The 10,559-nt window shown below is 43.4% G+C and overlaps 1 protein-coding gene across 5 annotated transcripts in view; it reads left to right on the top strand.

Moving 5' to 3' along the window:
* The first annotated feature begins 9,638 nt into the window (after window positions 1-9,638).
* Window positions 9,639-10,559, top strand: part of LOC309715213 (dachshund homolog 2-like) — a 43,184-nt gene continuing 42,263 nt past the window's right edge. For all 5 annotated transcript variants that reach the window (XM_082548138.1, XM_082548136.1, XM_082548137.1 and 2 more), the window contains exon 1: window positions 9,639-10,262. In XM_082548138.1, the coding sequence (XP_082404264.1) occupies window positions 9,847-10,262 (416 nt within the window). In that variant the 5' untranslated portion in view covers window positions 9,639-9,846. The remainder of the gene's footprint in view (window positions 10,263-10,559) is intronic.

Raw genomic sequence — 10,559 nt, 5'->3', positions numbered from 1 at the left:
TTCTTAAGCTGTTCAAGCTGATCCTTCAAAGGTTTGCATCCCCTTTTCCCACTAGGTGTCGCACTCGAGCTGTCAGCCATTCTCTGAAACACAGACTTACCTCTTCCAATGACGTTGGTCGACTCCACCTTCTTGGTCTAGGTCACCCAGACACGCTTAACTTTCGGTTTCAGTCTTCGTCTCGCTGTTCTCGCAACCACTGGCTCCTCTTCCCCTGCTCGGTGATACACAAAGTTTAACCCAGCACTTTAGACGCTGTCCTCGCGTTCTCAAGCGTTGACACTCAATCAAAATTATTCGCCCTCAAAGTGTCAATATATGACACCAGCAACCCTTATGCGCAACGCGCTCACCTCCGTATACTTACCTCTCCAATAGTTCCTCGGATTAGTGTTTTTTCATTTATTTTAAACCCATTAACGGCGCTGCGCGTCCCTTATATACTTTACAGCAACACACCCTCAAGGGTCCCTCAACTTGTCCCGTACTAATAAGTCTAAAACCAAGAAATCACCTTTATGACATTATGTCAAAGCTTTCTCCATGTTGCACAGCCTGCCACAGGTTTAACAAAAAAATCGCTGCCCGAGAAGGCTCCCACATATCAAGGTGGTCGTTTTCACAAACTTCCAGCAGACCCTCAAATAAACAAAAACAACGACCCAGGCAGGCTTCCAGTTCAGCCTCCTCAATTTCTATGCACACTGAAAACTCATGGGGAGATTCTTCTGTCTCCCCGTGTCCTACACAATTCACCTCCAAATGATCCCCTACAATTGAAATTTCAGTGTGGAATGACGCAGAGATTAACATTTCCTTATTTGTTCACTATATGTAACCTGAATTTTCTCTCTCTCTTCAAATAACAAAGGTTATCTTTACAATTTGTTATTGAACTACTAATTAAGTTGCTTTTTTATGGTGTCAGTGATAAACTGCCCCTAAAAAGTCCACTTTATTGCGTGCTCATTGAGTTACTCCTATCAAAGCTATTTAACAAGTTCAATTTACACATACTCATTAATTTGTCACGCTTATTAGTGGCTCATGGTTGCTTAAAGCCTATGTCTGACTTGACCACAGAGTTAGAGCATCATTCAATCCTCTCAGGATGACCACTCCACTTACTCTGCATCCAGTCAGCTCATGAATTAACAACCCTTGCAGACTGTAACCCTTTTATTTTTTGTTTATGCCTTCAAATCCACCTTAAATCTTCTTTACCTAAACGTTGGTTTTAAACACAAACAATTCTTATATTCTATTTTGAAACGCTGTCACCATTCATATATTTACAATGTTGTTATTTACTAAGCCAGCATTTTAACTGCAGACATTTATCCACATTTGCAAACAATAGTTATAGAGCTGAATGACACACAAAACCGAAAGCATAGTCCTCTCATGCGCTCTGCATCAGCTGCCTCATTTGCATGCACACACACTCTTCATCTAAGAATAGCAGCAGGCAGTCAGTGCATTGCTGACTCGACCCACAGAGATCTTTTTTAATACAGAGACGTCTTATATTTACAACTGCACAGATTTTAAACCTTTTAACACCTATCGAATTTCGACAAATTTAACATAACCGTTTTTTGCGATCAATTAACCAGTATCAAGACTTTAACTGTTTCTGGCCTCATTTCTAAAATCCCTAACTCAATTTAAAAGCGTCAACCAACCCAAACTTTTTGAAGATTTAGGTTAAAGTTACACGCCCGAAATCCACTTCTGCTGGCCAAAAAAGCGCAGATACCGTTGCAAACGGTAAGGAGACTCTAACTCCTAGTTATTCTGGAGTGCCCCAAGCTCCACAGTGACCAACTGACTATCCCTCTTCGAGGACAATGCATAAGCGTCCTTTGCATTGGCAAGCGTTACCTCTGAGCACTGCGCTTCCTAGCAGACTCGAACTGCCGTTCTAGAATAATTTATAATACTTTGAAACAACAATCAACACCCGAAACAAGTGTATAACTGAAGCAGGTGCAACCTAGTGGTCAAATGGAGACTCCAACTCACAAAATGACCGCTCAGGTCCACTCTTATGACCAAATTTGGATTCTAACCAACACAATAACCAATTCCCTACCAAACTACTTGAGACTCTAACTCAATTTCTTTGGGACTTCAACCCAATATTTAAACTTTTTCCTGGCAGACTCAAACTGCTTTAGCAGACTTTACTGCTTTCAACTCATGAAATTTTCATCAAAATCAAAACAGACATGCACCAGTAATTTCAGTGAGTAGACTTTTAATTTTCACAGCCCAATTTGACACACTTTGGAAATAATTCAACAGGTAGTGTCTTACCTTTTTTAAATATGATGCGCCGGCGTGCGTCCACTCACTTTTGACCACTGGCCAAGTCTGCCCGTCTGACCACCTCGGACCACCGCTCACACCTCCACTTTTTTCCCTTACTCAACCACCGGACGAAGCCCCCAGATGTTAAGATTCAAGAATTGAGAAAGGGTACAAGAGGTGATCGAAAAATAACCACACTGGTCCGGCCGGGTGAAGTCAAACGAAGATTTTAATTCACATGTGGGAAGATCACTGAACACAGCAATTGATCTTCGACTTACTAAAGCACAAACAATTATTTTATAACATCAGGGTTTATTTACTGACGCCCCTTCTTGCGTCACAGATACATTTTATACATAGATCAGATCAACATCATCATGACTTTTCACCTAGAAAATCATCTTCTATTTTCATGGCTAGCCCTTCCTGTCTACCTTTCAGTTCTTGTCTTGTTCCTCTTTCTTGCCGAGACACCAAGAAACGGTTCCTCTTTTACCAAGACAATTTTGCAGTTACAGCCAAACATAACTAACCTCTTCCTCTAAATAAATCTAATTTAAAGTGTGTGTGTGTGTGTGTGTGTTGACCTCACATGCTCTTTGTGTCACCTCTTCACCTACTGTCTGTGTCTCGTCCTCAAATGCTCTTTCTCAATTCACCTGTTGCACTTCTGACCTTTTACCAGACCAGAAGCTCACTAAGACTATGTGTATGTCTTCTACTAAATAAATGTTTTAACCAAGAACCTCTACTAAAACCTTAATACAAGAATATGAACATATAAAAGATAATAAAATAAACTGATATAAGTGTTTTGTAAGCATGTATTGCAATTCCTTCTATGTTCTAGTTTTCCCTCAGCATGTATCACCTGAACAGTCACGTCAGTGAGGCTTACGACCTTTAAAGAACCTGAACATCAACTCAAATAAGCACAGATATGCAATATGTATAAAATGGTTATAACTGCACCTGAAATACAAAGTTAACATCATCATAAACATCTTAAGGCCATCTTAAAGCTATCTGTTATATTGTTAAAGCAATGCTCATACTGCAGATTATATTATGCTGGTAAAATACTTTTTCGTTTATCCCCACAGTTTGGAGATGATGGCATACTCACGTCCCTTTATAAGAACCTTGAACTTAAACAAGTCCAGATGCTTTTCTTTCCAAGCTCCTTGGACGACCCCGACCTGGACCACCGAGAACCTTCTCAGACCATCATGTTTACATTTCCATGGTCTGGTTTTGGTGAAGGACACAAACCTTCGTGAACACACGGTGTCTCACTTTGTTCATTTCTTACTGTCAAAAACATGAAATTAGAAAAAAAATGGTTTATTTTGTTAACTACACTGGTCGACATCAAAGCCTGCCTGAGAGATAAAAGCCAAATATGTATGTGACTGGTTACTGTTTCCAAGATGTTTGATTTTAATCTTTAACTTTTCATCGGTTTACTTTGCTTCATATAATGTTTGACTTCAATTCAAACATCAGAAAAAGCAACATTGCATTAAAAATATTACTATGAAACATTAGTTCACACTAAAAAACAAATAAATAAAAAAATGTAATCTAGTTACCTCCCAGCCTGCCTGCAGGTCAACATGTGTGTAGCTGAGATATATACAGCTATATATATATATACAGTCTGCAAATATAATAAATCATTACTGTAGTAACCTTTGTTACAAAAACTAATGACATCGCTCTAACATTTACACAACACTGCCCTCATCAGGTCAGACTGGGAATGACAACCAACCAGTAAACTGTCATCAAAGACTTGAGCTGACACTGAGGTGTAGTTTATGTAGTTTACTGTCTGTAATTCACGTTTACCTGTTTGTGTTGATTCATTCAGGCCTGAATACAAATACGCAGTAATCTGATTACCTCAGTCTGTCACTGACAGAGCTTTTTGTGTGTGTGTGTGTGTGTGTGTGTGTGTGTGTGTGTGTGTGTGTGTGTGTGCGCGCGCAGCGTTTGTTTTGAAGCGTGTTGAAAGAAGAACAAAGCGTTCCTCTGTTGCATCTTTCCCGGCGTCTCTTCTGTTCCTCACATTAACGAGAGCTGTGTGCTGATTGGACGGCTGTGATTAGCTGCCAAAGTGTTTAAAACGCTGAAAGAAACGTCGACAGGGAAACAACCTTGAACATTAGAAATGGTTTAGCGGAGTTTGGTCCAGACTGTTCTGAGAGGAAACAGGAAACATGAGGACACGAGGACACGATGACGGTCTGAGAGGCCTTCAGGGAGGAGGCAGCTGATGGAGGTGGCGACAGGTAAGACTGATCAGTCAGCTGACGGGTTGTTTAGGTGTGGAGGTGGTGGAGGTGTGGTTTTACTCTGTTAGTCTGTCACACGACTGTTTTTATCACGATATCTCAACCGAACGATGGATCTGACAGCTGCTGACTGACGGTCGCCATGCCAACACCTCTGAATCCAAGTGCAGCCATGTTTGAGGGGGAGGTCATGTGACCCTGCGGTAGAGCGGGACAAAAACAGGAAACATTTCTATTAAATGTCAGCTCTTCACTTTAACTCTGAACAGATCTACAAACCTCTGCAACAAATACCACGAACAGCAAAATCAGTTTTAAAGCTGGAAGATCCAAATCTGACCTGAAAACAAAGCTCTTCATGCTGTTTGTAGGTCAAACCCTTTCTTTGAAAAGTAAGCTGTCAGGTAGGTGGTACGTTTCCTCTTTCTACGTCTCCAGAAAGAATGTGACAACCAATCACAGCAGGCTGTCCCTGCCGCTGATCCAGTCTAGCATCAGTCACACAGAGCGAAGAGTAAAAAGTGTTTCATGCGTTTCAGATTCTTTGAGAGGTTTAAAATTGTCTTCAGACGATCGCCGACGAGCTTTGGTCAGAGCTGCAGGAAGCAGCCTGCTGGCATCACGCCGGCGCTCACAGAGTTAAAAACACTGACTGGGATCAGCGTGTGGCCGATGCAAAGATCAGACAGGTGCGATGCATCAGGTGTTCCCTGCTGACATTTAATCTCCTCTGAAAGGTTAATCTGAGGCTTTTAATTTGGCGCAGGGCTTTTAATGTGAAAATCGTCAGACAGATGGAGCTCCGTCAGGCTGCTGATTAAAACAACAGCAGTTTATTATCAGCGACTCATTAGAAACAGGAAATGATTATCAGAAACACACCGATCAATAAGTCTGACCTCAGGTATGAATAAACAACCAGAGCTGAAGTTTGGATTTATTAACAATAATCAGAAAACAAGAGAGAAAAAATAAAGAAACAAAAGGACAGTAAAACAAATAAATCTATCCAAACAATAAAATAATAAATACAAATTTATTTTAAAAACATTTCACAGGAAAATGAACAAATAAAAAAAAAACAGGCATCAGGCTATGGCGTCTATCTGAACGGCAGTAAAGCCTTGAGCTCGACACACAACAGCTAAAGACACTTTCTGTTCGTACTCGCCCCAAAACAAGCTACTGCTCCAACCCAGCCAATCAGGATGCAGATTACAGAACACTGATCTAAACTGAAAACAACGAAAAGATGGACCAGACACTGAGAAGATGGAAGAAGCTAGCGCCCTGCGGACCGAGACGCATGTTCTGGCTGAACACTTCAACTGTGAGACGTTACAACATCCACCTTAGAAATAAAGGACAGAACTGGAGCGTTTCAGAGAGGCTCGCCTCAGCAGCCCCATCGAGTGGGACATAGGCTGCACGGCCAAAACATCCCAAACGGCCCAACCCGAGCGATCATCAGGACGAGGCGAGGTGACGAGAGCGGCCGCGAAGCACCACAGATGCCACGTGATGATTTTCTCTGCGCTGACGAGAGAAACCGGGTGAAACAGCAGCTCCTGTGGACTGATCTCCCATCACGGCAGCCGGCACCTCCTCCACTCCATCAGAGGTGGAAGAATTCATACGAAAGACCCGGAAACAAAATGATGGATAAATTCATGTCCACTCTGGAAGTGATGAACAACCTCAGCTCAGAGAAAATAACACGCTGTAGTCGTAGCTGTGCAGGCATGACGCAGGCATGACGCAGGCATGTAATATTTAATTCCTGTAAATGTTCTTTGGCTTCTCAGTTAATATGGTCGCAGTGAGTTTAAAGCTTTGAATTAACAACAGGATGTTTTTTCTGCTCCTATACGATCAGTAGCCAAACAAGTTTCAGTGACAACAGCAGGGAATCTGTGACATTTCCACAGGTCGGGTCCTGGGTTGTGCTTTATAAGAGTTGAGTGTTTTAAATAGTCATTTTCGTTCCTACAGCTGAGACGAATGCAGTCAGTTTGTTTAAAGGGCACAAACTGAATGAAACGGCTCTCCTGGAGCGTGAGAGGCCTTAGGAAATGTATTAGACTATAGAGAGTAATGAAGAGACTCAAACAATGTCACCCAAAGGACGTCTTCATTCAAGACACACCCGTGTGGGAGTGAAATTGCTCGGAGAAGGACGAGGTTCAGGCTTTTTCTACCCACCTCTCATCACATGCTGATGGAGGTGGGGACATAAATCATGACCCATCTTAGACCCACAGGGAGCTTCATCATCATACAGCGCTCAGTGATGAACAAAGACTTCATTATGGTTCATTTATACGGCCCAACACAGGTGACCTCAGCTTTTATATGTTCCTCTATACTGCAGCTCTAACTGTACCTTAGATCCTGGGCTTGACAGATCATCAGGTTCAGACTATAACTATTCAGTTATACAACATTTCATGTCCGAACTGAGCCTAAAATGCAAGGAGACGAGAAATCCCAACACAGAGAGCACAGTCCTGTCGCTCAGCCACAGTCGCATAGATTGTTTCCTTATTTCAAACTCTCAACTCATCGATCTTTAGCATTCAGCCATCACTGCTGGGTACATAACCCAAATTCACTGATGACGGTTTCTACTTCACTAACTCTGAAGCTACAGCCTCAGCCAGAGGCGGGGCCTTTGAGGTAATTATACATGGACAGATGAGGGTTTACACAGAAAACAGATCAAATAAAACTGAGATGTTGGACTTGATGCTCAAATAACAGAAGTGGAACTAGAGATGAATTTGAATGACACTAAAGAAAAACAACAAAATCTATTAAAACGAAAAACATGATAAATTAAGTTCAGACAGCATCAGCCGAGCGTCGACAGACCTGCGGCGATCAGGGAGCGAGAGCAGGAAAACTTTGGTGCATCACAGTGAACGAGAGAGAAACAATAAATGAAATTAGAACCGCAGATGAAAACATCACAGATCCTCAGAGAACAAATGATCTCCTTATTCCTCACAACTAAGAGGACGACCGAAGACCAGCTGGTGCCAGACCATAATAATGAGCTAGAGCTGGTGTTAACTGGGAGGAAGCCGAAGCAACAGCCTCTAATCGCCAACAATGAACAGCTGCCCGACGCGCCGCACAACATAAAGACTCACAACCATACACAACGTAAGAATCGTTAGACTCTATCAACGTCACTTCACTTTGTCGAGAAGCTGGGACTGAATCAGACTCTCTGTCATCAATGACTTAACTTTCAAATGTAATGCACAAATTAAAAACAGGAAATATTTTACCTTTGTAAAGTATTTAAAGACACAGTGTTGCGCCCCCTGTAGGATAAGTTAGTGGAACGCTACACTTTAAAAGAGCTACCTCTGTCTATGCGTGATGATAATGGTACTGCCCAAACCTGGGAAACCACCTACGAAATGTGAATCCTACCAATCCCACTAATACAGATCCCAAGTTCACAGTACTGGCAAACCGACTTGAAGGGGAGCTTCATCTCTCTGCACAACGTAAACATGCAGACATGGCTCTGCTTCAGCTGGACGCAGAACAAGCCTTTGACAGCGTCGAGCAGAGCTAGCTTTATGAAGCACTTCCTCAGTTCAGCTTTGGCACTTATTTTACGACTTAGGTTAAACTAATGTAACATAAACTGAGAGCCTCAGTTATACCAACAACATCTATACCCTTCAATCTAAGCAGAAGTACATGTAAAGGTAAATGATGAAAGGTACATACGTGTGAGTGAGCTTTATTTTGTAAGGGGGTAAAAAATCCACAGAAACAAGGCAAGGAAAAAACCTAAACTGGACATAAACTAACAAAACAAACCTGAAACCAAAAACAGAGCTGCAGGGAGACACGGAGGAAGCTACGCAGACAAACCAGCAACTAACAGAGGCAAACACAAGGCTTAAATACACAGAGGGATAACGAGGAACGAAACACAGAAGAACACAGCTGGGAGTGACTGACAAGATGAGAAAGGGGAAGCAAAACTCAATGCATTTACATAGGACACAGACTTTCAAAGTAAAACAGGAAACATAACAGACTTGACTAGGAGGGAACAGCAACCATGGAACACAAACAGAAACCAAAAGATTAGAAAAGATAAACAATGACAAAGTCAAAGTTCAATAATGATACAAAGACTCAAAACACTGGGTCACTGACACAGGACCAAACGCTGTCCCAGCTCTCGCCTTTCTGGGACAATAAGACCTGTGAAAGATTTGGGTTTTAAAATACAGTCTGCCACAGGTTTGTGCAAAGTTGCAGAACTATTTGAAACAGAAATTACATTAAACAAATTGGATTCTAATATTCAGACACGTGTGCTAAACACAGGGCCAAATGTTCAGGTAGCCAAAGGTTTTGGAAAGTTCTCGATGTACCTGCAGACATTACTAGTGTGCAGCTGATTCGACGTCCTACACTCCCCCCTGTGAGATGTGATGATTCATGTGCTGAGGTGTTTTTTTCTGTTCTCAAACTGATCTCCCTGTTGGAGCTCAGTCTTTGTTTTCCTCGTCTTTCCTCGTGTTGTGCATTTTCTATGGTTTCGGTTCCGGGTCGCTGCTCGTTGGGCTACCTAGCCTGACCGGTCTCCCCAATGTGATGTTTGTGTTTTGTATGTATGGTCGGCAGGGCATCTATCTTAATTGCTCCTTGGGGATAAATAGAGTTTTTTTGACTTGACTAAACCACAGATGTCCAACTCCAGGCCTCGAGGGCCGGCGTCCTGCAGGTTTTACATGTTTCCTTGATCCAACACAGCTGGTTTAAATGGCTAAACGACCTCCTCAACATGTCTTGAAGTTCTCCAGAGGCCTGGTAATAAACTAATTATGTCGAATTATGCGTGTGTGTGTGTGTGTGTGTGTCTACATACATGTATTATTTTTGTGAGCTTTGTTTAAAACATCAGTAAATGAATAAAAAAATAAAATAAATGTAAAAAGTCGAAAACAAAGTGAACGATAAACCTCAGACTCACCTGTCAATCATTCACCTGTCAGAATCACAGCCCCGAAGCCCCGCCCCTGGGAGCGCTGTCCTCAGCCAACGGTAGTCTTGTCCGTCTGTGGCGCCCGCGTGTGATTGGCTGGATCCTGATTGGCTGTTGGCGGCAGAGAGGAGGGGTGAGAGCGGAGTGGAGTCAGCGTGAGCGGCTGCTCGTGGACAGACGCGCGCGGGCGGCGGATTAAACAAGGGTTCGGACATGGCGGGCTCCTCCATCCGGACCTCCAGCCCTCACACCGACCCTCTGCTCCACTCCGACCCGCCTCACAGTGCTTCTGTCCCGGCCGGCCCCTCGCGGCTGCCTGGCGGCAGTGTCGCGCACGCGGACTGCCGGATGGTGGACGTGCACGGCGTGCAGGTGGCGTCGTTCACGGTGGACGGTGCGGAGCTGCTGTGCCTGCCGCAGGTGTTCCAGCTGTTCCTGAAGCACCTGGTGGGGGGGCTGCACACCGTGTACACCAAGCTGAAGCGCCTGCGCATCAGCCCCGTGGTCTGCACCGTGGAGCAGGTGCGCGTGCTGCGCGGGCTCGGAGCCATCCAGCCCGGAGTGAACCGCTGCAAGCTCATCAGCAGACCCGACTTCGAGACGCTGTACCGGGACTGCACCTGCGCCAGGTGAGCCGGGCCGGAGGGAGGAGGGGATCAGCTGGAGTTTAGTTTCCTTCATTGATTTGATTTGAGTTGTTTATTTGAGGTTTTCTGACACCGGAAACGATCAGCGTGTTTGATCAATAACTTTAAATAAAGTGAAAGCGTTTGAGCAGCTGAGCGCCTGATGAAATCAGCTGTTATTGATTGTTGATATTTTCTGTTGTTTGTATTCTGTATACCACCTTTTTAAACGGTAACTGTAACGGAATACAGTTACTCCTATGTTCTATTTTAAATACGCTGGTAAATGTACTCTGTTAC

The sequence above is a fragment of the Aulonocara stuartgranti genome (genome assembly GCF_965226115.1).
Source record: "Aulonocara stuartgranti genome assembly, chromosome: 10".
Classification (NCBI taxonomy): Eukaryota; Metazoa; Chordata; class Actinopteri; order Cichliformes; family Cichlidae; genus Aulonocara; species Aulonocara stuartgranti.
This window is presented reverse-complemented; position numbering and strand designations above follow the sequence as displayed.